The sequence below is a fragment of the Neodiprion lecontei genome, chromosome 5 (genome assembly GCF_021901455.1).
Source record: "Neodiprion lecontei isolate iyNeoLeco1 chromosome 5, iyNeoLeco1.1, whole genome shotgun sequence".
Taxonomy (NCBI): Eukaryota; Metazoa; Arthropoda; class Insecta; order Hymenoptera; family Diprionidae; genus Neodiprion; species Neodiprion lecontei.
Window position 1 is genome coordinate 958311 of NC_060264.1, and position 27495 is coordinate 985805.

Sequence of the window (27495 nt, forward strand, 5' to 3'; positions counted from 1 at the left end):
GATCAGTGATATCTGCGGACTATCAGAATGTACGGAGCTCGTTTTTTTCTTCTATTTCTTCCGTAATCCACTCGCAACGTTCGATTATCTCTTATCGAGTTTCGATGATTTCTCTTCTTTCAAAAGAAACATAAAACATAATCCCGTCGTAAGGAAAGAAAGATAAAGAAAAACAAAAAACAACTGGTCAACGAATACTCGATCTCTACTGATTCTGTATTACTATCGCCTAAGCTTATTGAAAAAAGGAAATAGATCATAAAATTATGATAAAACTTTGAAATTTTCCCAATTATAAGCAACAAGTCTGCCAACTTTCAAATCGGTTCCTTAATTTGTACCAAAGTCATGCAAAACGAAATAACTGGTTGTAAAAACTACATGTATTTTACGTTTAAAACTTTCAAAGCTTATTGTTAAAGACACGTGTCCAGGCAATCTCTTGAAACTTGAAAATGAATCGCGCACGCGCGAGTTTTATCGGCTCTTCTCGCAGGCTGGCCATCCCGAGTTTCAGCCGTCAAACTCTCTCTGCCGGCGATGTGGTTCGTACGAATTTTCGAGGTTAGAATCTCAAATAATTGAGCTGCCGACTCGGAAAGGTTTGGAAAGCATTTGTTATCGGGCCGGAAAGGTAATTCTTCAAAGAACGGTTGGAATCCAATGCTTCAAACGTACACATTTTGCGTACGTTGGCCCGCCTGCGTCGCAGACAAGAATATATCGCTGCGGGAAAATTTCGCCGACCAATGAGATTTAATTATTTGGCGCACGCGCGGTTCATTTTCAAGTTTCAATAGATTGTCCCGGCATAAAGAAGTTCGTTACACTCCCAAAGCTTTCAGCAGCATCCGCAGGCCGTTATCGCGGATTGAATATACATATATGCATATATATATATATATACATATATATACACAGTGCGCAAGGTCCGGTTATGACTGTTTGCAAACCGGTTAGGGACACTCCGTATGAACTGTCAAACGCTACTCGGTCGGTCAACTTTCTACGCTAATTAATAACCGACCGAGCGTATGCGGGATAAATTGTGTTGAGGTAGACCGATTTTCAAGAGTCCCGATCCAAATGATGGATGGATGGATGGACGGATCGACGTCTGGGCGAGTTTAAGATTCACGTCGATGTTAATTATAGAACTCTTTGAAATTCTCCCGTAGGCATTGACCTAGTACATATACGAGCACGCTGAGGCACGTGTGGGAATCATCCACTCGCGTTATTTATACCGATTATAGATATATGTACCGTATACACATTTGCTCCGCAAGAGATTTGGACAGCTGCAGAGGCCGATTCAAGGGCTCCTTCGCTGCACAGCGAGAAGAAGAAGAAAACGAACGCTGCCTCGGCTGCGGAATGGAGAAATCATTTTTTCGATTCCTTCGTTCCTGCGAAAATTTCGCTCAAATAAAATTCCCCGACTTTTTACCGCTAAACTTGGGTAATCTTGAGCAGCTTTTTTGTGCACAAAAGTTCCGTAAGTTGTGCACGTTGAACATATAAATTTGGATCTAAAAAACACACGGCACTGCTCCGTTTCGTACAAATAATTAAGAAATTGAAAGACAATAGCATTTCCGAAATTTAACTTAACCGAATTTACGAAGCACGGTTCGAGTTTCTGAGACGATTTTTTTTTTTTGTAAGAAGTAAGTTTTTACCTACGGTCCATCACAAGTCCCTGATTTTTTCCCGACTACGATTTTCCCTTTTTCAAAAACAACAATTCAACTTCGTTCAACTTGCGTTATTTTAACAACCGTTTAACGAGCTCCTTTGGACTCTTTCCGTCTGGTTGAAATCTGATACGGATTGGTAGAGACGAGGCTTCGAGAACAAGTCCGACGTAAAATTAACCACTTCCTTGACGGCTTTGTTGCAGCACCTTGGAAGCTAGACGAATGTCGTGGATACCTACACCGAGTTTCAACGGTCAAGTTAACGCAAACGTACGTAATACAGTTATTGTCGTAGTACACGCTTTGCCTATACTTTACGTCATGCTACAGTATATTACACCTATGTTACACGCTATCAAGAAAGTAAAAATCTTTTACCGTTTTTCATAGTACGTGTCACAGGTGCGGTTGTGTCTGTATAATACCCTCGACCGTTTTGCGTTGCCTCGTAAATTCCTCCCTAAATTCCCATCCGTAAATATTATCACCACAGGCAAAAAATTCGAAAGACATTTTATTCATATAATACTCCGTAATTGTAATTATAAATTTTTTCCCTCATTTTACTTATGTATTTCATTTTTTTAAAAGAGTGAATTATTCGTAACGTTAATGTAACGATACATTTTTAGGAGAAATGTATTTTTAAAAAGCAAAGTTTGCTCGTATTTCGGAAATTAAACTCTTTTGAAGTCGTTCTAAGTTTTCAAATCAATGATTTTAGTTTCAATATTTCGTTACGTTATAACGCTACTAACTTTAATCTGTGTTATTGGTTTTTGTTTTTTTTTTTTTTTGTCGTGCTTCTAAATCACGCCCGCAATTTGTTACGAGAGATTTTACGTTTGCATCATACGCTACGAATATTCGAAACTATCACGTTTTTTTTTTTTCGCATCTATGGACGCGAGCAGTTCTACAACATCTATAAAAGTGTAATATCGTCAAATTAATTGCTCGCGTGGTCCGTGCCAATAACTATTATCGAAATTACCGCACAGACGTGTGTTACGACTTTCGTTTTATCCATAATTATATATATATATGTATATATATATATCTATTACAGCTGTATAATATACAACTTTTTCAAATCTTAAACTCGAGGGAGAAATTAAGCGCGAAGAAAACGAAATAACGAAATGATCATCGTCGTGTCAAGCTATCGAAAGCGACGTATATAATCGATCGTTAATGAAATAATCGAGGTTGTTTTGACATGCCGATATGTATAACAATATTCAGTAAAATGTTATAAAATCAAAAAATTCTACAGAAATAAATCCGGGGGTGTAAATGTTTTATTCTTGTGAGAATTTTGAATTGAAGCATAAATAACGAATAGAAAGGAACTCGTTTTATTATTGTTATTATTATTTATGTTTGTTCTTCTCAACTGATTTAAATCCGAAACAAGTCATTCGTCGACCGAAAATATTACAGGTGTTTGATAACTTTCTAGAAAGTTGTAATCACATTTTTACACGTTTATTTGTAGAAGGAGAATTTGAATACCTATAAATATCAATTTTACGACTACCGTCAATTATTATACGTACCTACGTATATTATTCTTTCAAATCTATCAATATAATGTAAATTTCAGAAATTGTAAAAAAATTTCATGTGCGGAGAGTTAAAGCTTGAATAAAGCAAGGTACGTAATATAATACAATACAACGTAATGTTATGGAAATCGTATTCTTCCGATCTCTGTCCTGCAATCCTGCAGCTAGTCAATTTCTTTCTTTCTTTTTCCATTTTCAACAAGACAACCGCATTCAGACAGAGAGAAAATTGCGAATCATTCGAATTTCGCAAGGTCCATTCCCCGTCATTTCGCACTTCGGTGTAAAAGTGTATAAGGCAACAGAATAAAAAGTAAAAATGAAGCAAAATAAATAACGACGTGAAATAAAGCGAAAACAGCTCGGACTGAGGTAAAAAAGCGATACAGAGTAAACCGGGAGAGGAAGAGAGAAAAAGCGTCTATGACACACGGCAGGTCACGTTGCCGTGACACGCGGTGATTCAAATGTCCGTGAATGGAACAAAAATAAAATGTGTCAACGGTCTTGCGAGACGGTCAGACGGTTCAGCGTTCCCTTGTACTTCTTAATTTTTCTTCTTCTTTTTTTCTTGTACAAAGTTTTCTTACGCACGGCATTATTCCATTAGTGTATTACGAATGTCTGATTTTATTATCAATACTCGAAAGATGTACCGGCGGTATTTGATACCTAATTAGTCGAGTCAAAGGTCGGTAACGCAAACGGAGCTGCGAAACGGAACTTGAAAAGTGAGATTGAAGTTGGTAACGTTAGCGTAACGAAAGATCGGGAAAAAAAAATTTATTACTTTGCAATTTTTCAATGACTTTTGAACGAGATGGGTTTTAAAAATTTACGAGTAATATTAATAGTAATAAATAAACAAAGTGTAATGAATAAAAAAAAATAGAAGAATGGAACTCGGTAATCTTGGGTTTTTGGGGTGGCTAAAAACGAATCCGAAGTAAAAATTTCAAAATTCAAAATAGCGGGCCCAATACGGCGGACTGAAAATATAAAAATTGATCCTATTCGCTCGTGTTATATCCGCCATTTTGAATTTTCAAAATTCCTCATATCTGACCCCATTTTTGAACCCAACCCGACCTCGAGAACCCTTGTCTACCCAGTTTCAACGAATTTGACTGCAAGGAAAAACGCATGCTCCAAAGGGTTGAAAGGACGATTCCAATTTGCATCCGCGCATGCTTTGCACGTGGCAATTATTAAAACGCGCGACACGCAAGGTGTACGTATACGTATGCATAGACGCGTCGTGTATCGTTACATCGTCGCCCTTGAAAGACCAATGACATGATCTCTCCTTCGGCAGCCGCGATCACGCTTCGCTTGATATAGCTTCGCCCGCTCGCGAATAATTCGCGCGTGACAAAACGTTGAAAATGAACGAATCGCGTCCCCTCCTCTCACAACACCCGTTTCATTTTCATGGACAATTGTCTCCGCGTTTGTTCGCCACACCTTACAAGTATCTCGGAAACTGTCGGCACAATTGCACCGCCGGCAATTCGCTTCTTATTCGCTCTTACAATTAGCTTCTTAGACGCTCTTTACAATTCATCTTCGCGACACGCCCGTCCCGGAACGTAATTCGGTCGGCAACGAGATCGCCGATTTTTGTCGACTCGCGAATCCAGCATAGCCTAGGAGAGCCAATATCCGAGAGCACCAATTGGACCGGTTCACCTTCTCGATGACATTAAGGATGGTATATACTGTATGTATAATCCTAAATGTCAATCGCGAGGTGAACGCGCATCTTGAGCAATTTCGTGGTTCTTTTTTTCTTCTTCTCGTCACATGTTCCATATCGCATGGATTCGTATCGGCGGGGCTGTGCAACCGATCAGCGGTTGGCGAAAGGTTAATCCCGAAATTAAATTGAGCGGTACCAAAATAGCCGACGATTGGTTGTCGACAATAGAAACAAGACCCTCGAAGCACCTCGTCGTCTGTGCTTTGTAACGCGTAACATCTCGCGATTCCTTTCTTATTTTACTTTCCCGTGTAGTTTTCTCGGCCCGCAATATCACGCAATGGGAATTAACAAAGATAGCAGCAGCCTGGAATAGGTTACGCTACTCCTAACTTGAGGTTTGCAATCTGAAACGGGTGATTTTATTCTTCTCGTTTCGTCGCTATCGCGTTTAGTGGTTCGACGGTACGATATAAAAGTATAAGAGAAGATGGAACGTGGACGGATCGGTCTCGTTTCCACTGTACGATGATACTTCGTTACCAATTACCTCAAATTCACCAAAATCCCCCTTCAACCCGTAACGTTCAACGATATATTCACACTTACCAGGGTCCTCGATTGTAAACTCCAATCCGATAAGTTTCCGGGAGATCCTTCTTTGGCGTTCTTCCACCGCGATGACGAACTGGTAAAAACTTCCCAGTGATTTCTGGACTTGAAAAGTACAACAAGCGCACCTTTTTTCCACGATCGTATAAGTCACGTGGAGCAAATGAATCACCAACGCTGCACTGATAACAAACTTTTCGTACAACCGCGAACGAAATATCCGCACACCGAATCGCGCGGGTATTTCAAACCGGACGTGCAACTGCTTTCCGCCTTGACAGTTGGGTTCTCGGACTCGATATCCTACCGATTTTCACCGCGTTCCTCCGTTTTTCGGCTAAAAAATCTAGGAGCCACCGCCAGACTGTCCGGTGCTTGGTGAACGTCGACGACCGGCGCGTACGAAAGAGGCCAGAATCGTTTGGCGACTGAAGTCAGCGAGGAGGGACTCCGTTCTGTACGGTTTGCTTGTGCGGTGAGCGAATGCAGAACGCCACACGGCAGTCGCCACGCCGGTTGCCTCGCTTTTGCTTGACTCAGCCGAACTCGAAACCTGTCCTCCTCTTCTTCGTGCGGCCCGGTCAGGGCCGCCCCTATTCGTCAAGGGCCTACCCGCCAGGTCAAAGGGCTTCCGTAGGTAATCGGAGACCATTCGGCCAGCTCGTTTCGGATTTATCGCCAGTCTTCAGATAAGTCGGAATCACTCCGAACCCATTGTGCCGAAGTCATCGCGATGCGGAATCGATAATCCTGTTCGGATTCTTCGTCGATTTGACCAGACCTTTATCTCGCCTTTCGACCCAACCTCACTTCGGTCACGAACCATGAAAGAATCGTGTCGGAAAGTTCAAATGGACGGTTCTTATTCCGTGTTACGAGTTTCGAGGATCGTTGACACTTTGGTGTGGTATTTTTTATTTTATATATATTTTTTCTCTCTCTTCTCCGGCGGCTTCTTTAACCGCCACTTATACGTCGGCTATGTGTGTCCAGTGCACACACGAATTAAGCCGACTAACGAGCCTCTTGCCGGAACCTTCGAAGCGTAGAGACGAACAACAAACCCTTGAATATCATCCGCTGTTTCATTTCCCACGAATTCTCTCTACTTATCTCAGGTGGTCGGATGATGCGGTTGTCTAATCACTAACGAGATGAAATACTCGCGACGATGGATGCCGGATGCGGATTACCTGTGTCAATGCACTCGTTACCTCCCAAGGAGGAGGAGGAGGAGAACCCATAGAAGCAATCGTTCGTTCGGCGTCTGTTATACCGTGCGGACAAAGTGTCCCCCCTGATGCGATTACAGCGCCGCAGGTTGACCCTATAAGTCGAATCGTAACAGTGCGCCAGGCGAACGCCCTGCCCATTTGTCCTGGATGTTCTTCGCCGGTCTCCGACGTCCACCCTCCTCGTTCCCGTCTTCTTCACGACTTGCGGACATTGGAGCTGCTACTGATTAGAACGAAAGCCTTATACATATGCTAGCGATCGAAATGTCGCGGGAAGCCAAACCGCAACACTCCCCGATTTACTTATCGATCCGATCACGACCATGTCCATCGGTTCAATCCAATACCGTATCATCTCCTCTTATCCACGCAGGGAAGTTGACTAATACATTATATTATAGGGTATGGTTCCTAATTTGCCAATGTGTGGTTTCCTTCGCCCAACAATAGAATTGACACTTCCGTATACGAAACGCTTCGCTTGACAATTGGTAGCTTAATTGTTGTCCTGCGTACAATTTTAGATGAGGACATCGGTAAACCCGCGCGAACTTTCCATTGGGATCGTTTTGATGTGAAGAATGATGCGGCCCTGAGACTTCCCATCCTTCTTCAACTCGCCTTCTCTGTTACTGTATATGGATATAGGCGCGTGTGTATAATACACACTGTACAGGCATCGTGGTATGTATTATACTCCTCCACCATTCTTCCTCAGTCGCTACGGACCACTCACTTTCGAAGCCCTGAGGTTACCTACAGCCTGAGGATCAAGAGGATCGACCAGATCGCGGGATGATGATCGAGGACTGGAGGGAATGGAGAGAAGAAAGGTATCTTAAGAACACCAACCCGACGGTTAGGCAGGTATATCACCGGCTCCTTCCTTTGAAGATTCGTCCTCTCTTCTTCCTTCCGCTACGACAATAGCGCCGAAAACTCTTTGCCAGGACCATCTAACAACGGGTGCCAAGTATTCTTGCTCGTTGCGGTTGTCTGTCCCGATTACGCGATACCAGGATACGGTGATTCCATCGGCGGTCCAAACTTCCGCGTACCAAAAACCGCAATAATAAATTACCGGTTATTATTCTGTGACTGTTCTTGATTGAAATTCTACGCCGATGACGTTCTTCATGAATATGCACCGCATACGACATGCGTCTCTTCTGTCTTCTTGGGCAGGTCGCGTTATGTGTCATTTACGATGAATGCCGTTACGTTTCGTATCGAGAATCGACAAACTGTGCTTGTGTTCAGTGCGACACAATTAGCGACTCAAGTTTTCATGCGAAGAAAAATGAATAGATAAATAGTGGAAAGACATAATCGTGCGGTCATTGACGTTCTGTATGAAGCAACTTGACGGTACGAAATACCGCGAACGGGGCTTCTTCATAATCGAGAATCACTCGTCAGCTGATTATAGCAATAACCAAGTTGAGCTTGAATACTGTAAAATTTCTCTATATCGAGTGATTCTTCCTTTCTCTTTACGCGATCGCCGAATGAATTTAGAATTTCGAACCCTTCGAATCGTACAGAGACCAGTTTCGCCAGAGTTTGGTTTTTCCTGCGGATATACAATAACCGTTTGCTTACGACGTGCCATATTAAATTTATTGTACAGGTACGTACATATATATATATATGCAAATTACGGTCGGAGCTCGTGTTTCGCAATTTAGCCTCGCGCATCCATTCATTTTAAATGAGAATACCCCGACTGGATATCCTCGACAATTTCCTTTTGTAAGTAGATATTAGGCATAAACCACCTTGGGAATAACGAATCTCTTCCCAGACTTGGGTCTTCCACTAATAGGTGTAATAAAAAATGACCCGAAACCAAGGAATTCTTCGCAGCGATTTTTCCCCACGGTTAAATTATTTTCAGATTAACGTAGGTGTTCCGCGAAAAATAATTTATCTTGCCGTTGCAGATACCGATTCGTATTTTCTCACTCTGGGTACTTGCATCTTATTTTTACACTCCTTGGCGCACAATATTTACGATCGCCGAGCCGTAATCCTCGAATCCAGAATATTCCACTTCGGAAGGATTCGTACGTTCGGTTGCAGAGGCTCGTAATAATTCAAAGCCACACACACGTTACACCTATCAAAGCTTAACGAGTTTTATATCTGCACCGCCAACGTCAGCTGTAGTTAGACATCCGTCTCTACATGCGGGAAAATATTTTCACTAAGAACATCTGGTTATACTATTGGGACTATTTTTAACAGCAGGAGGGGTTCAGATGGCGTCAAGAAGCAATTTGATAGCCGCACCCTGCGGCTTCTTCGTTGCAGAAATTCCCAATCATTGGCCTCCAGTCTCGTTTCTTCGAGGTCCCAAAGCAAGTGGGCCATGATTAAAAACTGGACATCACCGTCCGATCGCAATGAAACTACGAGCTTTAGGGCCTGCGGAAACATCCTCCTCGACGACGACGTCATCAAAGTCCACGTGGACGCTGACCGTGTGCCCAGAGTCCGAGGGTCGCGGCTAAACGCGGAGTTGTGGAAAATGGCGGTGCCAGACTATCGTATGCGGGCTTTAACGGGTGCGCGGCGATTTCGATCGAATTGACTTATACTGGGGCATGTAGCCGGCGACGGGGGTCAAGTTCCACGCACCAGGCCCGCTTACCACTTCCATTTCTACCCCATCCGTCAGTATTGTGCGCGCCCTTGCCTTGCTCGTACCTTTTGCACACCACGAACCGCTCGCGAGTGCGGCTGCGAGCTTGTTGCAAGAAATTGGTTTTCCAAAATATGTCCCAAGTCCGTTACCTCGATTAACGATTCTCAGCCGACTCGTTTCCAAATTCGCTTGTTCTTCGAAGTGAGGGTTCCTTATCCCGCTACCGATCATCCCTGGCTTCGAGAAACTCGAAATCGTCCTTAAATGCAACTGTGCAGAATCTTACCGAAACTGGAATTGGTTGTTCCGGCGTCTTCAAGGTAATTTTCACCCTCACACCGTTTCGTTTCAGGGAGACGGTAGTCTCGGTCATGTTTCGTTCCAATTAAACGTTACTGACGACTGGTTTAGACTTAATTTGAGTCTGTCTGTAAATGAGTTCCCCACCTTTTGCCGGACGTATTATCTTTGAATCTCTCTATTCGTATGGTTGTTAACAAATCTATTATACAGACGTTTTGTCGAGTTCAGTTTATAATTAGACCACTCACGGTGTGGACTCTTTTAACTCCGTATCTTATGCATTTTGCAAAAGCGATGCGATGTCCTCGGGGCAGAAATCGATTTCCACATCACACCGATTCTTCCACTAATGACTTTCCAATTGACCCGGCCTACTGCCGCCCGCTTTGTGACCGTGAAAATTATTGCGCCAGCAAACCGAGAATGTCCGGTATAAGTATTCCCATCCAATCAACCGATTGGCCAAGCTTCAACCACCAGTTTTTGTTCAAGATGCAAACTCCGAACTCTCGTCAAATCCTCGTACACGCGAAAGCAAATTAATACAGTGTCATTTACTCGTTGAATATATGTAGTTTTTTTTTTGTTTTGTTTTTCAGAACCGAATTCGCAATGCACCGAGTGGTTTAATGGCACCTTCCAAATTACACTATACCAGTTATACCTCACTGTCGATTAGCGAATGTCCGTGTGAACTCGAAAAGGGGTAACAATCAAACCTCGAGTCTCAAGTGCACGATTTTTAATTTCAATTCAAGCGTTGACGTATGGTGCTGCTAAAAACACCGCCAGCCTCAAGAGGCAATAGTCCTTCCAGAAAAGGATCTAGTCCTCAGGAAGGTCTCGGGGCGAGTCCGGAGGTTCCAAAAGGGAAGCAAATTCAAAAGCGTGGAAGAGGCAGCCGAGGCAGCAGTCCAGGAGATCAAAGCACCGGATCGCGAGGCAGCAGCCCTGGAAAGAGTCCCGTCTTCAAGGGAAAGTCGAAGACCACGCTGCCACGCTCACAAGGAAGCGAGTGAGTGCCAAATTGCCTCGGTGATGGCGAGTGCCGTCCTTCGTTCGCCTGAACCGCACATTCCCATCATGCTTAAGACCGCACGAAGCTGAAGCTATAACCAACCTAATTTGCTGTTTTCATTAAAATCATCCCAGTGATCAAACTTTTGTCGAAGGATCCCGCAGAATCTTTATGGAAATTGGTAGGATTCACAGTACGTTATGGTACATATCCTACCGAGCGAAAGTTCTCATGGTGACAAGTCCTAAAAATCAGTAGTTTCCGAAATACAGGCTTCGGAATGGGGTGTACGGATTTTTTGATAGGTATCTATGAATTACGCAATTTTTATGAATTGGAAAGCTTTAAGGAGGACTTGAAATCAAGTTTGTCACTCAAAAACTGCATAGCCGATTCGGAGAGTCTCGTTCTTCACGCGTAATCTGACGTTGCACCTTCTTTCGATAAACCAGCGAGTTCATGGATGGAACCGATGCATCGATGGAATCAATCACAGCTTCCTTCCTATCTTTGAGAATCAACCGTGCAGTTTTTTGAGTGATTCGTTTGACTGAAAGTCCCCTTGAAGCTTTACAGTTCATGAAAATGACGAAATCCATGGATATGAAAAAATCTGTACACCTTTATTCCGAAGCCTATATCTTAGAAACTGTTAATTTTGGGGACTTGTGTTCACGAGAAGTTTCCATCGGCACGATACGTACTATAACATACTGAAAATCCAGCCAATTTCCATAAGGATTCTTCGGGGTCCTTTCGCGGCTGATTGTACTCTCAGATCACTATTATTCCGGCCTTAAACTTCAGCAAATTATTCGACATGCAAGAAGCTCAAGGCATTCGGCTACCAGGCATCATCAGCCTCGCTGAGACCGGCCTGACTTAATCTTGGCGGTAGAAATCGACCCTCCAGCAATCAATTAAACAGACAATAAGTCTGTCCGTTTCCTCGCGTGCGCGTATTTGACTTTTAGTATTTATATAATTTATGGGTGTAATATCGTGCTGGAAGGTGATGTTTTTCAGGATCACAGGTATCCCCGTGGGCTTAGTTAACGCCCAGCCTCGTATACTGTTCCTGCAATTATCACTTCCGAGCCTGGCTGACCTTCGTTGGCACGCCTCTAACAACCGGCTCTAATTCCTCCTAACTGGACGCGACAAACAAATGTCATGCCGAGATGTTCGGCTGGGTGCATCTATAATTAATCCCCCCCTCATTTCGGCACAATCAAAGGTCAGCCGTTACCCTCGCTTCGAGCCGAAATAACCGCGGGTGCGCAGCTTTTATCGACGATACGTGCATGGCATGTATCTCCTGGTCTATTCGTCACCTTTATTCGACGCCTCCACAATTCCCCACTACCCTTGTAAACCCCGAACGAGGCCGTTGGCCTCGACGGAAAATTGAGTCAACGGTCTCTCCTCACAACCGAGCTCAGAGTTTAGACTTGAAAGGAAATTTTCCAGAGATACAACGCTGTCTCTGAGTTAGGAATCTATTTACACCGAACGATAAACAGGGTGTGAATTGTACTCAACCTTAGTTCGAGGTCAGGATGAGCCATTAATAATTTCATCGATTAACACTGAAAATTTTAAATACTTGTAATTATGCATCACGTTTGCGGTACCAAAACCAAGCCATAATTCGAGGTCGAGGTGCATATTTTTTTGCTCTCACAACGGAAAGTATCCCAGGTCGATCTCTCCGATTTCATTTCTTTTGCAATATGTTATTTTAGACTAAAAGCTAAGCGACATTAAACACTTTAACGGGGTTAAACCATCCGCCAAAGTAAGGCATGTCGAGGGGTGATTTGGCACTTTTTTTTTTATTGAGGATATTACATTATTCATTTCTCGTTACGAGAAAACTTTTCCAGTTCGATTGGTTAGAAAATATTATGTTCTTGTGGGTGAAATTGCCAAATCGCTCCTTGGCATGCCTTACTTTGACGGGTAGTTTCACCCCCTCGAAGTGTTTAATGACAGATGTAAAAAAAACAAATACGTGTCGCATAGTTTTTAGTCTACTATGACATGTTGCAAAAGAAATCAAATCGGAGAGATCGACCTGGGATACCTTCCTTGAACATATTTTTTTCCACCGATGTTTAGATGCCTTTAAATCTATTTTTTATTCCATTCAAGCCTTCCAATACAATTTATACCTCAAATTGTAATTTTGATTTTGAATCATGTTAAATCTGAATCACTAAATAGTAACACTGAACTTTCCTTTACAAGACGTTACTCTACTTGTCAAATATGGCGAAAGAAATGTTTTGTTGATACGTGATATAAACGCGATTTCACTCGATGACACATATCGCGTCCATCCGATCACTTATTTATTGAATCAGAAAAAAAACATTTCCTTCGCCATATTTGATTAAGTCAATAAATCCTTTCACTGTGTAACACTAGGCTACTTTCTTCAACTTTTCCCGATTCCCTTTTTTCGTTTTCGCTACTACCAACATCGCTCCCTGTCTTTCTGACCGTCGACTTTCGGATATAAACGATCCGAGATGCTATCGGATCGGCCGATTTTTAAACAAACAATTCCTGTCAGTAATAAAAAAACGTTTTCCTCGAAGAAATCGCGACGATACTCCCAGGTCACCTTGCGTATCTAACCAAGCTCTGAGCTTCGTGTAACCTTGATTTAATGCGGTGTGCCGAATCGACGAAATCGATCGTCGAAATCTTAATGCGGCCAACTCGTGACTGGACAAAATTTTCGATATATGTATATTTGCAGTGACCGCGGCTTTGCCGCACGATAGTTAAAAATGAGACATCGCCGAAACACGAACACCAGTATCACCTAATCGTCAGCTCCACTCCCACGCTACAATTACAGTACCTTCGCGGTACCTTCAACGTTGAATAACAAGAATTTCGAATACACGTGGCGTGTCGTAAAAAAATAATAAAAACAAACAAAAATACGAACACGCCGAAGTATCGACACGACACGATCTGTTATCAGACTTTTTACCGATCGATTAATTTTTTCCTATTCATTAGGTATCCTACCGAGCCGCAATAATTGTTTCATATCTTCGTTTTAGATGTAACCAAGGTATGCAATTAGTGCCAAGGATGTTCGTCGTTTATCAACTTAGTTAGACGTGTAATCGTTACGAGTGCGCGGATGTGTCCGGAAGAATAGAGGAGTAAGAATTCGACTGGAAGAGTAACAACGAAATGAATTATTTAAAGAAAGGTCGAAGAGCCTAGCTTGAGAATTTCGGTTTTGCGTTAGTTGAATTTATAGGACCACCAATCGTGTCAGGGTTGTTTGCATCCCACGTGTTGCAACGAAATTGTCGCACATACGTGACTGTTGCAGGTACACCGGAATTGTTTATTTCTCGTTTCTTCGTCGTCTTCCGATCGTATAGTGAACCGGTAATAATTCGGCCTCGGAATATTAATACCTTCGGCTCCCGAGGCTATCTCCTCGTTCTAAGTATACGCGCAACGCGAAATAAACTTTCCATGCACAAGCAGATAATACGGGAAGCTTTATTGCAGGCACACTGTACGCTTCGTACGTCGTCCAAGTTAATTGCTCAAGCCCGGAATAATTCCCCGATCGTAAACTCCGCAAGCCCCGTAACGTTTACGTCCGAGAATTCATTTCGCAAATTAATCATTTGCCTCGAGTCGTTTCCTAATTTCCGCCGTTTTTCCACTCAACTTTCTACTTTTATCTCGCTATGTTTGACCTTACCGACGTTACGAGTGCCGAAATAGGAAATTTTCACACAGCGCCCCGGCGTGTGAGTATAATTATAATAATAACAACAACAACAACGATAATAACAACAATAATCATCATCGGACTGACGCAGAACTCAATATTTCAAACGGCGTATCTACCGACCCGCAGACTCGAGTTTCTTGTTATGTTAACAAACAATGTTGGCTGCGAACAATATGTTTACGCTTGTTTATATCGGCCAGCAGGACTTACACGTACAACGTTATATAGGCATAAACACATCGTGGACAGAGTTGTAAATAATTTATTCAATTATTGGCGTTTCCATTATTCACTCATGTTAATTTTTTAATACGAAAAACTTTCATTAACCGTTGAATTCATTTTTCTGGTGGAAAAAATTTTCATTGAAACAATTCAATTTAATAGTTAAGGTATTATTCTTTCATTAAAAATTTGACAACCCTGATCGTGGATAAAGCAAACACCTTGTAATATGTAATAACAACGTGAGAGAAATCATATTAAACTAATGTTTTTATTAACCTGAAAATCCGTACAACTCGTCGGATTTTAATGAGAAACAGCTCGTTTTATTCATGAATTAATTTCCGATAAATTATACGAGACTGATTTTTTTTCTTGGGCTCGTTTCATTATTATTATTTATATATTAAAATACGTTCAGTGATTCGTATTCATAGTATAAATACAATTACGTGTTTATAATTTTAGAATTGAAATTGAATGTTTAAAAAACAATTTCATGTATCGCGAAGACGTTTTCAGTTGAATGCATCCGCTAGATTACCTTCGCAGATATTTTTAAAAGCTTCGTTTTATCACATTTTTTGACACGACTGTACATACCATACATTATACTTAATTTAGTAAAACGATTCGCGTTCACGGTATAATTTTTCAATCAAAGAAGAAGGTGGAGAAAACAAAAAAAAAAACTCCGTCAATTTTTATCTCTCACTAAAATATGTCCACGTTATTTGCATCGATTAACCTGAAGTGCGAAAGTGCCGAATGGCTCGATCAATTAAGGGAGTGTGAACCTGGCTAAATTCCGTAATGTACGGATCATCAATCATGCAATTTACGTATCGACGGAAACGAAAGTTTCACCAAGTTTGGGAAGCAAAAAGTTTCTGACTAATAAATTACCCAAAATCAAATGCTAAAGAGAATTACGTGGAAGTAAAATGTTACGAAAAAAATTCACCAAGCTACGTTAATTCACACTCTCAATCACCCGGATCGAAGAATATGCGGAGCATAATTTCATTGATAAAAACATGGTGAAATTAACGATTACGAATGAACAACAACGTCATCAATAATAATACCCTCTGTACCTACCGCAGCATTAAAACCACTTATTTATATGCACGGCGCACTTGGTATTCACGAAGTTTTATAAGCTCGTCCCCTTTAATTTCTCGTCAATTAATTTACACGTACCTATTAACACGTGCCAGGCTGTTCGGCCGAAGTTAAATGCGTACAGAGCTGTACATCACCTATATATATATATGTGTGTGTGTGTGTGTGTGTGTGTGTGTGTGTGTGTGTGTGTGTGTGTATTTATACACACGTTGTATACATACATATTTTCTAAAAAAGCTTGCAGACAAAGCGCCGGTGAAACGATACAATCAAAAATAGCGGCGCTCTGGTTTTACTTACATTTACATGGTACTCGCGTAGATAACAAATACCGTGCAGCAGTACACACACACACACACACACACGAATGTACAGCGCGCATTGGTTGATGCAATTAATTTCTCAATTTATACTCTCTACTAAATGTAGAATTGCGTGAGATATTGAGTAAATACATGCATGTATATCTTATACACTTTCGCAGATAATACAATTAAGGTCAAAGTTTACGCAATTACATGTATATCGAAAGCGTAACGCTTATGCAGGCCGTTCCATGTGAGGTTATATTGCCAAATTGCGAATTAACTCCAATCTCCGGATCATTGTAATATCGTTTGCATTCTGCGCAGAGATTTTCGTATTGTACATTCTCGATAAGAAGAACAGTTGAGAATGACTAATCGTCTCGTAGTTCGTTATTTATGTGTACAGCGTGTCGTGTATAATTATCTACACTACGTTAATTACAAAAGTTACCAGATTTAATTTCATCGAAATTTAGAGGTCGGTCGAGCTGACGTTGTTCCATTTATGAGTTTACCTTAGTATACGTATGGAGTCTGAAAAGTATAGACGATTTTTATGCCTCTCCAGTTTCCGACGAATTTGTTGTCACGTATATCAGGGTGGACACACAACTGGAAACCCTGAAAAACGTGGAATTGTCTGGTGATTTTTAATTTGGGAATGGAGAAAACTGACACAACACTACGTTATGCACAGTTACGACTTAAACAAAATTCTGCGAAAAAATTTTACAATTCAGAACAAGACTCCAATCTTAGATTTAATAAAAAACTATGGAGGATGTGGGGGAAATTGTTTAAGCAAAAAAAGTAAAACATTATGCAACACATACACGGAGTATCCGAGCCCCCAAAGATTTTTCAATCATTCTTCATTTTACTCGCACAAACAACCTTTTCATTCAAGCAAGCCGATTTTAAAGTTGTACGTTCAAGTCGGCTTCGAGGTCAACTGGACCCCTTGTCAGTGACCAGGGTTAAGAAATTCAGATATTGTAAAGTCAACTCCTCCAGTTATCCCGATGCCTCAAAATTGCAAGTCTTCTTTCAACCTTTCCTTGCATTAATGTCACTAACTTCAGCCTCACAGGCACGATGTGTAAATGTGACGAATATGCATATCCACGCGTAGGTATGTACACCGGATTCAAAGATCCAGGTCAAAGTGCATCCGTAGCGAAAAGCGGTAAATACATAGCCTCCCTACGATAAGCGTTAGGGTGGTCGAGGAACATCGGTGCCCGCATACACCGATGTCGTTATCGATTGCCTCGTTTGTGGAACACCTCGTGTGTGACCGTCCATTGCGTCCAGCTCGCTCGATATTACAATAACGCAGCTTCGCTCATGCCTGTAAGACAGTTTTGTGACACGGAGAACACACGGCGCATACTGGATGCACGTACAGTACACCCGGTAACGTGTGAGAATGGATGTCAACGTGTAATTTGGGGATGCGAGTTGATCGCAGACACGCGGCTTGAAAGTTTTCAAACCGGTGATACTTACGGATTTTATGGCCGGCACTAAAACCAACCCCGGTATACGTGTGCTTATGCATTGCTTTTTTACACGGCGTGTTATCCTAGGACACCATCTTCTTACTTTCAGAATCTGTTTACAACGTAATTACATAGTTGTCGATGGCGAGTTTGACCCTTTGAGTCGTACCTGGTGGTAAGTAGTCTTACCGCCGTTTTTTGTATATTTAGAGAACTTTCAAGAAAATTGGCCCACCCTGAATATGAAATCAGATTTTAAAGCTTCGAAATGGCGAATCCAATATGCCGGATGAAAATTTCAAACTCCATCGAATTTGAAGTAAAAACTCTGTTCAGGGGTTTTTGGGGTCGCTGATGAGGAATCTGAAATCAGATATTGAAAATTCAGTATGGCGAATCCAATCAACGACCCCGAAAATCCCCCCATAGAGTTTTTTGACCGTATTCGATCAAATTTGAAATTTTTGTCCGCCATATTAGATCCGCCACCCTGAATTTTTCAAATTCGTTTTCAAAGTCGTCATCAGCTATCCCACGAACCATAGTATACTATATCGTTATAAAAGTTGAATCGGCACAAAAATGTGCGACTCAAAGGGTCGACGTATTATAACCAAAACGTTACGATAAAGTTTCACGAATCATATACTTGTACTCGAGAAGGTGAAAAAAAAAAAAAAAAAAAAACTGGAAACTTGAGCTCAAAGTTTGGAACTGATTGACCATATAGTATCATAGATTATGGAAATGTGAAAATTATATTACACTTTTATGAAAGCAAACAGTTTGAATGCTGAAATCGTTGTTTGTACAAATGTATATTATATTATTATAATATAAGATGCGAATTAATTGTAAATGATCCGCCGCCGATTAATTGAACAAGAAAAATCTGCAACATGCTAAACTTTGCTGTCGAAGAAACCGCGTTCTGTAATTTCTATTGAAGAACAAAAAAAAAAGAAAATAACGAAAGAACAACTCGACCGGTGAGAGGAAACAATATTTTACTCTTTCTAGGAATATAACGACCATGTGTCACGTAACGCGCCTATCAAGGTGGATATTTTTAACTCTACCACCCTCCGCTTCTAAATATTTCACAAACGACGTGCTGGAAGTGGTGAAGATATCGGATTGAGGGATACAAACGATTTGCAAATTGATTGAAAATTTTTTCAATAATTCATCAAGGCCGACACGGGGTGGTTGCCTTGCCGTTTATTGTCAGCGAACGTTAGAATGAAAGGTGGATCTTTTTAAACAGTTTCGGGATTCACGACTAGAGCTGAAGTATTCAGGTGGCAAAGCACGCGATTTCCTCGTGCGGTTATAGTTACGTACAGAAAGGTAATCAATTCTCGACATTAGCGGGTCTCAGAGTGATGAAACAAAAAGGGGAGAACAAGGGTTGAGCTACGACAAATACCGTGAAAGAGAAAAACGACCACTGGCCGGTATCAAGAAGGGGAAAGAAAGAGGAGATAAGAATATAGTCGAGTCAGCTGGACAGAGAGAAGGATGGCAAAGAACGTCCAGACGAGACGGTCTCGTGATTGACTTGGACGCGCTTTTAAATATTTAACGCGCGCGATTAGCCGCGGAGAAAAAGATGAGAAAAAAAATCGACAGCGTGACCTCTTTACGAAAAGTACCCGAGTACTCGTTTACGTTCCACCACCATTAGGAACAGAAAAGTCAAGTATTATACATTGTATATATATATATATATATATGTATATATCGAACGGTATTCATTCGATCACTTTCCGTGATTGTTGCTGCACTTTTCATCAAGACAGACGTGTCGTTTCCACTTATCGCATGAGTAGAAAATTGAGGCGAATGCCTTGTCAGATTCGCGTGCGTAACGTGGAATGGCGCTAAAGTACACGGCGTTAATTACCCATAATATTAACGATCATTTTTGTACCCTCGTACGTCATAAAAATTTCCAGACATCGCTGTCCGACTTGTGGCAAATAGAAGAATTTTTTTTCAGTTAGAAAAATACAGGATCGGAGCTTTATCGCGTCGAGGATAAGGATCGATATTCATTTAATTATCTTACGTAAATTGATTAAACCCAGTCGGGTATAACGCATCCTGCCCGTAAGAATTTGAAATACCGTTTCTTCGGGCTCCGATCGCCAAGTCAGATTAGAAAAATTGGACACAGTCCGATCGTGAAGGAAAAAGGAATATGCGAAAATCGATTCATCGATTTCAAACCTCCCGTCCCTTATACTCTGCATATTCTAGAAACACGTTCACTTACATGCCGTTACGCAAATTAAATTCGATTTATCGTCCCAGTTCCTGTCTCCTGTGCGGGTATACAGTAAATCAGGTATACTCGGTCACTTGAGTAAAAGCTCGAAGCTAAAAGTTACACCGAAGTCTCCGAGCTTCCTATATTTTCATTTCCTTCTGTCCGCACGAGGTGTTAAAAACGTCTAGGAAAATTAGTCCGGACGCTTCTCTTCTCCGGTTGATACATAAATAACCATTGGACGCTTTTCAATGGGCTGTTTCATTATTATTTATTTATTTTGTTTCTCTCTCGTCGTTTTACCGACTGTAATGACCACCGAATAGGGGGGGGGGGGGGGGGGGGGATATTTGACTCCGACGAATGTCTAACCCATTTTTCTTCTCCGACAGAACCGGCAGCATAGAGAGACTGGAGGCAGGTGACAAGAGGGTGATTGCTACCCACCAATTACTCCCCGAAGACAACATAAACGTGGTGGTCAGGTGAGTCGAGCTGTCCGTTTTATTACACCCTCGCAAAACCGAACGTTACCCAATTTCCTACGACTTGTATTTGACGGACAAATTATCCGCGTGTTCCTCCTCTGCACACATCGCTGCGGGCAAGGAAAATCGAAGAAATTGTAATTCGCGGTTCGCTTTCATGCGATTTACCAACACTGTGTAATTTTCAGGGTCCGACCACTGAGTAACAGGGAGATTAAATCTGGCGACGAATCGGGCGTGCAATTTCCTGGCAATGGTCAAATTCATGTAAGCTATCTTTTTGTTTGCTTTTTATTCGAGGTGCCACTCGAAAAATTTGCGACACGTAGCGACTTGCACGAAAAGATGTTATATATGTTATGCCGTTGTAACTTTTGAGCGATGAAGAAAAGCTTGAACTTTCTTTTCTTTCCACACGATCGTGCAGAGCACAGAGTTTCTGAGAATTCAAAATTCAATCATCTTTTTTTTTTGTGTACACTTATTCGTTGACTTGTTCCAATTGACAACTCTGGCGTAAACCTTAATCGCTTCAATTACTAATTTCAGTGCGATGGAATACCCAACAGCGGTGACAAGAAGCCCAAATTATTCTCGTACAACGTCGTGTTCGAACCGGCGGCGTCACAGGAAGACATTCTCCAGTATTCCGGCGTTAAAAAACTCATCGAAATGGCCGTCGAAGGATTCAGCTGCACGGCATTTTGCTACGGGCAAACCGGTAGCGGAAAAACACACACTTTGACCGGGCCTCCGGGTTTGGTGAGTGAGGATGCCGATTTTTCGCAAATCGATTAATTTTTCGGCAAAAATTTTTATCGGGAGAAGGTGAAATTTTTGCTGATTATTGTTCAGTAATCGAGTTAATAATTTGTCTTCAGAATTATTCGTCGAAAGTCTAAGAGAAAATGTAAAATTTATTTATTTATTTATTTATTGCGAATATAGGACGTGTAAACAAATGGTTGAAATTTGTACTTCTCCGTGAAAAAAATATCTTTTGCCGATCCACGATGAAAATCCGAATGCCAATTTTTACACAAACTTAATACACACGAAAAAATGTTGTTGTTGTTTTTATTTTCTCGTCATATTGGATCCGCCATTATGAATTTTCGAATTTCGAATTCAGATTCGCAAGCAGTGACCCCAAAAGCACATGTATGCAAAATGTATGCATGAAAGGGTTAAATAGACTCAATTTGACAACCTTTGGTATTGTATTTCATTTCTTTTCTCTTTATTTTCTTAGTTCAACGGGAAAAATCCCTACTCCGAAGGTCACGGATTGGTCTTTCGCTCGTTCGTCTACCTCTTCAAGATACTACAAGAAAGACAGGATTGCAATTTCGTGCTCCGAGCGTCCTTTCTCGAAATCTACAACGAAAAGGTTTGAAAGCTCTCGTTGTCTTTTCTTTTCTTCTCAAGCTACGCGTGTATTAAAATTCTTCCCTGCTATTCGCTCAACATTTGTCATCATCATTTGGCAGGTTATCGATCTCCTGAATCCTGGAACAAGTAGGAAACCTTTGGCGGTAAGATGGAGCAAAAAAATCCGAGGTTTTTTCGTCGAGAATTTATTCACCGTCGAGTGCGAAGAGCTTGACGATTTATTAGCCGTTTTGGAGGAAGGTAATTCGATCCTTGATCGATTAAATCTCCGTTCCCTTCAAATTATACCTAGTTTAAATCGCCGCTCGGTTACATAATTTTTTTCTTTCTTATTCACCCTTCACAGGCATGCGGAATCGCTCCGTCGGCTCGCACAACATGAACGATCATTCCAGCCGAAGCCACACCATACTGACCGTCCACATCACCTCGGAACAACAAGTAAATTATCAACGTGACTTAACTTTGTGAATTTATGAATCGATAAGGTGGTCCGTTTTCGGGGTGTTGGCGAATTTTTTCCACGCCATTCCCCCAAATCAACTTCAAATAATTCGCTTTGTCCGCGAAGTTGATTTGAGGGTTGTGGCGGAAAAAATTCATCAAACCTAGATAACGACCACCCTGATAAGTTGAAGTTCGTTCGAATAATCAACAAATATTTCTCTCTCGTAATCCGCAGATGGAAAACGGAGTATTTATTTCCAAGCAAGGCAAGATCAACTTTGTCGATCTTGCGGGCAGCGAAATGACGAAGAAAACTCAGAGCGAGGGTAAAACTCTCGAGGAAGCTAACAACATCAATAAAAGCTTGATGGTGCTAGGTAATATACTCTCTGCAAGTTTGCTGTTTTCTGTCGTTTCTTTTTTTTCATGATAAAAATTCATAACGTCAACACTTGTAGAAGCAAGTATATCGGCGGAAAAATCGCGTCATTTCAAGAGGCGGAGCCGCGAAGCTTTCGTGCAACTTATCTTGACCCGAATTACTGTTTGAACGAGACTGTCTTACAGAGTCGACACTCGCACCTCGGCAAATAGTTGGTACAGAACCGTTTGGAACGGGCTTATAAGCCACGGACCTGTCAATGTAACCGCCAAAATATACAGAGAGAATTATCGACAAGCAACGGTGTGCAAACATCGAATCGTCGCTGTAATGAAACGCACGTCGTGATCCGTCCATCAATCGTGTCTGTTTCTATGGGCTGTGGCGATTCGGGCGATCGAAAATTACCAATAAATATTTCATTATTCTTCCTTTATGTACATACATACCGTTCATGGAGTCGCGAAGACAACCGGGACACGACTGCGAACCACAATTTACTCGTATTCATAAAGGAATACATATAATGTAAGACCTGGACTAACTGTAATTACACGTGATCCATCATTCACGACGTGTTTCGTATCAGCTTTGTAGGGTCGATTTTATGCTCGTTTGGACGTACTCCAAAATTACATATGAAATTTTGACAATTTTGAAAGAAAAATTTTAACGGTATAACTTATGTACCTGACTCTTCTCTTTGCAATATCAGACGATATTTCAACAATTTTTATTTTTCGATTTGACTAGCTTCGCGTTCGATTTTTAATTACTATGCGAATATATTCTCTATTTCACCGATTTCAACAACTTTTTTTTTTTAACCATTTATTCTTTTCTTTCATTTCTTTCTCACAGTGAGACTGATGTCAGTATGTACTTAAAAAAAGAATCGAGCATCTTCATTTTTATCGTTACAGGATACTGCATCGCTTCGTTAAGTGATGGGAAAAAGAAAGCTGGACATATTCCTTATCGGGATAGCAAACTGACGAAACTACTTGCGGACAGTCTCGCCGGAAATGGAGTTTCTCTTATGGTACGAAGACGCAATGAATGCACCGAATTGCATTTATCCCGACAAAGTTGACTACGTTATCGTAAATGCAAATATGTACTCTGCTTTAACTTTCAGATCGCATGCATTTCTCCGGCGAGATCTAACGCGAGCGAAACTATAAATACACTGCGCTACGCGGCGCGTGCTAAAAAAATTCGCACCAAGCCGATTATCGTTATGGTATGCACGTTTCTAAAACTTTTACCGTATGCCAAATTGCAACCGACTGCATTGTCGTTATTAGACTATTTCCCAACCGTTGGTCAATGCCCTACGACTTACGTTATGTTCTCGATTTTTCCACACCCAGGATCCCAGGGAGGCTTTGATACTCAGCCTGAAACGAGAAGTCGGCGCTTTGCAAACAGAGAACGATCACTTGAGGGTAGCGCTCAACTTAGGCGGGGAATCCCCGATCTTTGCGCGGGTCGAACCCAAGGGTACGTAAAATTGAATATTGATCGCTCGTTCAAATTCTTTTTTTCACATTCAATCTCTCTCCCTATAGAGAAATTAATCGCTTCGATAATCCCGACTGTCTTGAATTGTCCACAGCTGGGGAAAGAAGACCGCTTCCAACACCGCCTCGAGTTGATCTTGACAAATTAGCGGAACTCGAGGGTCCGGAACTCGGCCAACTTGTTCGGGATTACATCACCGAGAACGAGGCTCTTCGACGGGAAAATGCCGAGCTTTACGTCACCAGGGAACAAGTAATGCGCGACCAGGAACAGGTCTGCAGGGAAAATGAGAGGCTTTTGAAAAAACTTGAGGATGTTAATTCGTGAGTGAAAATTTACGGTTTTTCGGGAAGTTGAAAATCGTCGTTCCACCTACCGTTCGTTTCCGTAATCATACGTATTGTTTGGCCCGTTTATTTTCGCCGTATTTCAAAGCACGGATAATTTTCAGCGTCTGTTGTCGTTCGCCTATTATTCCGGCTCGGCCCAATTACTCGGCGGAGTTGTCGAGTAGCGTTAACGGCGATTACGTGCCTGGAGCTGCAAACGTCTGGACGAATCCTAATTTGGACCCTAATCAAGCGACGTTTACGACTTCCAAGGTATATTCTCTATTGCTAGAAAATAGCATAACATAGGAGTAAAAACGTGTTTTCATAAATTAGTGCCACTTGTTTTTAAACTAGAGATGTATTACAAAGAACTGTCTCAGAAGCCACTGAAACCCCTCGTATCTGCATGTTATAGTCGATTAATCATTACCGCGTAGCGAATGTTAAATTCTTTCACTTCAGGACAATACCGGTGGAGAAGTAACGTCTGGCGGCTCGGTTCGCGGAATGCCTGAAAAAGTATTGAAAGAATTGGACAAGCGACGAATCGGAGGAAGTTTTAATAACATCCTAGAGGCGTACAAGGACAAAAGTCATCACAGGAGAAACAACTCTTGGGATAATGGAAATGTGGCTAATAGTCCGGATCAAACCTCGTCTCCTGTCGACCCTAGCCAGTAAGAACTAAGACGTCTCATCTATAAGTAGTAACGCCAGTTTCCAAGTACGCATAAAGTAATTCAGAAAATCAATACAGACTATTAAAAATAAAAAAAAAAAGGACAAACACAATACGAGCATGAAATATACTTCAAGCTCAACTTTATGCACTGTGCCTGTGGTATAAACCAATGAACTTAAGTTTCTCATTAAGCTGTTGTAATAAGTACCAGTATGCCCGACGATATTCTCTCAAGTCTGATTTCGTTCCCCCTGATTACAGTAACAGAAAAGGTGCAACCCTGCGAAGAACGTCGACAGTGCCGGAAGAAAGGAGCTTAGCGATGTCAAATTTCGATGATAACCATCCGCCGTTGAAGAGCCATTCTTTGAACGACGACACTTCTACTCCAGACTCTGTTTTAAGTGGGCCGATCCTGGAAGGTAACAATTTGGCTCCGGGTACCGCTGATTCCGTTGCTCCAACCGCGGCATTTCCTGTTATAGCTTCACGTACATCATCTCCATTCACTTCCCCGGAATTAGACGACGGTATTGAAACTTCGAACGTTTCCTCGCGTGGATCAAGACCGCGACAAGAAATCCCTGGCTCGGCGGGTACTAAGGTCGCTAATGGTTTGCCCGCACATCGCGTTTTTGGGAGTCTCGTTTCGCTAGATGGTGACGATCCACATTTTTTGTCTACCTCGCTAACTAATAAGCATTAGGTATAGAAAGGAAATTATCCGCATAACTTTAGTCGCAATTTGGTACGATATTTTACTTGAACAGTATAAATTATATAACATATTTAAAAAGGGATGATAATTATGCATAAAGAGTACTATTTGTTTATTTATGTACTTATTTGAATGATATTAACAGGATTGCGAAGAACGCAAGTTATGACGATAAATTTACGTTTTTGGATAAAACGATGAAACAACTACTCTTCCAAATCAAATCGCAATATCTTCAAAATAAAATAAAAATATATATATAAAATCACACAGGCAAATTAAAATGGTAGTGACGCACTGAATTCAGTTTGCGCAAACTTCATTGTGAAGTTACTGCAATTCGAGTTGGAACGAGAAGAATATTCTTCAGGCAGTGGAAAAAAACTGTATACAATGAAGTCTAATGGGCAGGCTCAAACTTGACGATAATTATCAAATGTATATTATATTTTAGCGTCATTTACCCACATATTAGATAACTGAATATAACATAGTGAGAGAGTATATTGATTATACCATAATTCTCAAACAGTGTGTTTTGCAACAAGAGATATTTTTACCCTGTGTGCAGAAGTACGTATTTGTGGTGTGCTGTAAACCGATGAAATAATTAAGGAAATGGTATAGCAGACCATTTACCTCTAATTTCTTACGTTTTGAAGAACGTAAATGTAAAGCTAACCCGGTAGTTGACTAATTATTGTAAAAGATTGAATCGTTGATAATGGAGTGCGGTATTTATAATACAGTGTAGGTGTGGCTTACATACGTAATTAAAATGCAGAAGGTTTGTTGTGAAATATTGTGGTTGTCGTCAGTTTTCTTTACTCCGCACCGTATATTACTCAGAATCTTGTATTTTTTATAATTTTCATTTTACTAAACAGTAGAGCAAATAAGAAGGCAGCTTCCTCAGAGAACAGCAATTCAAATTGAATGGCGGCAAGTTCGTCCGTACAACAGTATGTTAATAGACGGTCGACTCGTTGTTTCAAAGGCATTGATCTACCGATTCGTCATGGTTATGTGATTGTTCCGCAACTCTACCGTTAAGTATTTGAAAAGGGGCGAATAAATAAAAAATTTGAAAAAAAAACGTTCGCCATATCTCGAGTCGTTGTATATTTGTCAGTCGACGAGCAGTCACTTGACATTACTTATATTGAGAACGAATAAAAACTGGCAGAAATATGAAGCATCTGCCATACTCGCAGTTGTGCGAATTGGGGTCCGAATCATAACAGAAATCCTAAAGTTGAAAATATCCTATTGATTTATGTATTAAATTTCAAATCAGTGATTTAATCTCTGGAAGTCCGTAGGTACGCTCGCCGTTGACGAGGTGTATAAAAATTGCTAGTCCTGCGGACTTTAGCGTGCGTGCACGATGAGCTGAAGGGCGTTGGAAAAAATAGCAGCATTCTGCTATACCGACTCTACATCGGATCCCACAAGACGGGTCGGTAAGTACAGGCCACTAGAATTGACCCCAAACTCTATCAGACCCGATAAATTATTACGAGAAATAACTCTGC

At 41.3% G+C, this 27495-nt stretch overlaps 2 protein-coding genes across 10 annotated transcripts in view; one reads left to right on the plus strand and one right to left on the minus strand.

Moving 5' to 3' along the window:
- Positions 1-6079, minus strand: part of LOC107226215 (unconventional myosin IC) — a 26613-nt gene extending 20534 nt beyond the window's left edge. The window contains exon 1 of the mRNA XM_015666974.2: positions 5577-6079. The gene's annotated coding sequence lies outside the window, so the exon portion shown is untranslated. The remainder of the gene's footprint in view (positions 1-5576) is intronic.
- LOC107226369 (kinesin-like protein KIF12) lies at positions 1896-26760 on the plus strand. Of its 9 annotated transcripts, none has more exons than XM_046739461.1 (17): positions 1896-1970; positions 7339-7647; positions 10523-10779; positions 20388-20480; positions 20672-20750; positions 21033-21245; positions 21736-21873; positions 21974-22115; positions 22222-22316; positions 22558-22699; positions 23628-23746; positions 23843-23947; positions 24078-24207; positions 24323-24551; positions 24680-24830; positions 25023-25237; positions 25504-26760. In XM_046739461.1, exons 3-17 carry the CDS (start codon positions 10532-10534, stop codon positions 25946-25948), a joined length of 2544 nt encoding a protein of 847 aa, XP_046595417.1. In that variant the 5' UTR covers positions 1896-1970; positions 7339-7647; positions 10523-10531; the 3' UTR covers positions 25949-26760. The 9 variants fall into 9 exon arrangements, 8 of the variants coding, with proteins under 8 accessions (XP_046595417.1, XP_046595419.1, XP_015522662.2 ...); XM_015667176.2 differs by lacking the exons at positions 1896-1970; positions 7339-7647 and adding an exon at positions 9502-9781 and having other exon boundaries at positions 25504-25664; positions 25728-26760; XM_046739463.1 differs by lacking the exon at positions 10523-10779 and having other exon boundaries at positions 1897-1970.
- Positions 26761-27495: the final 735 nt, after the last annotated feature.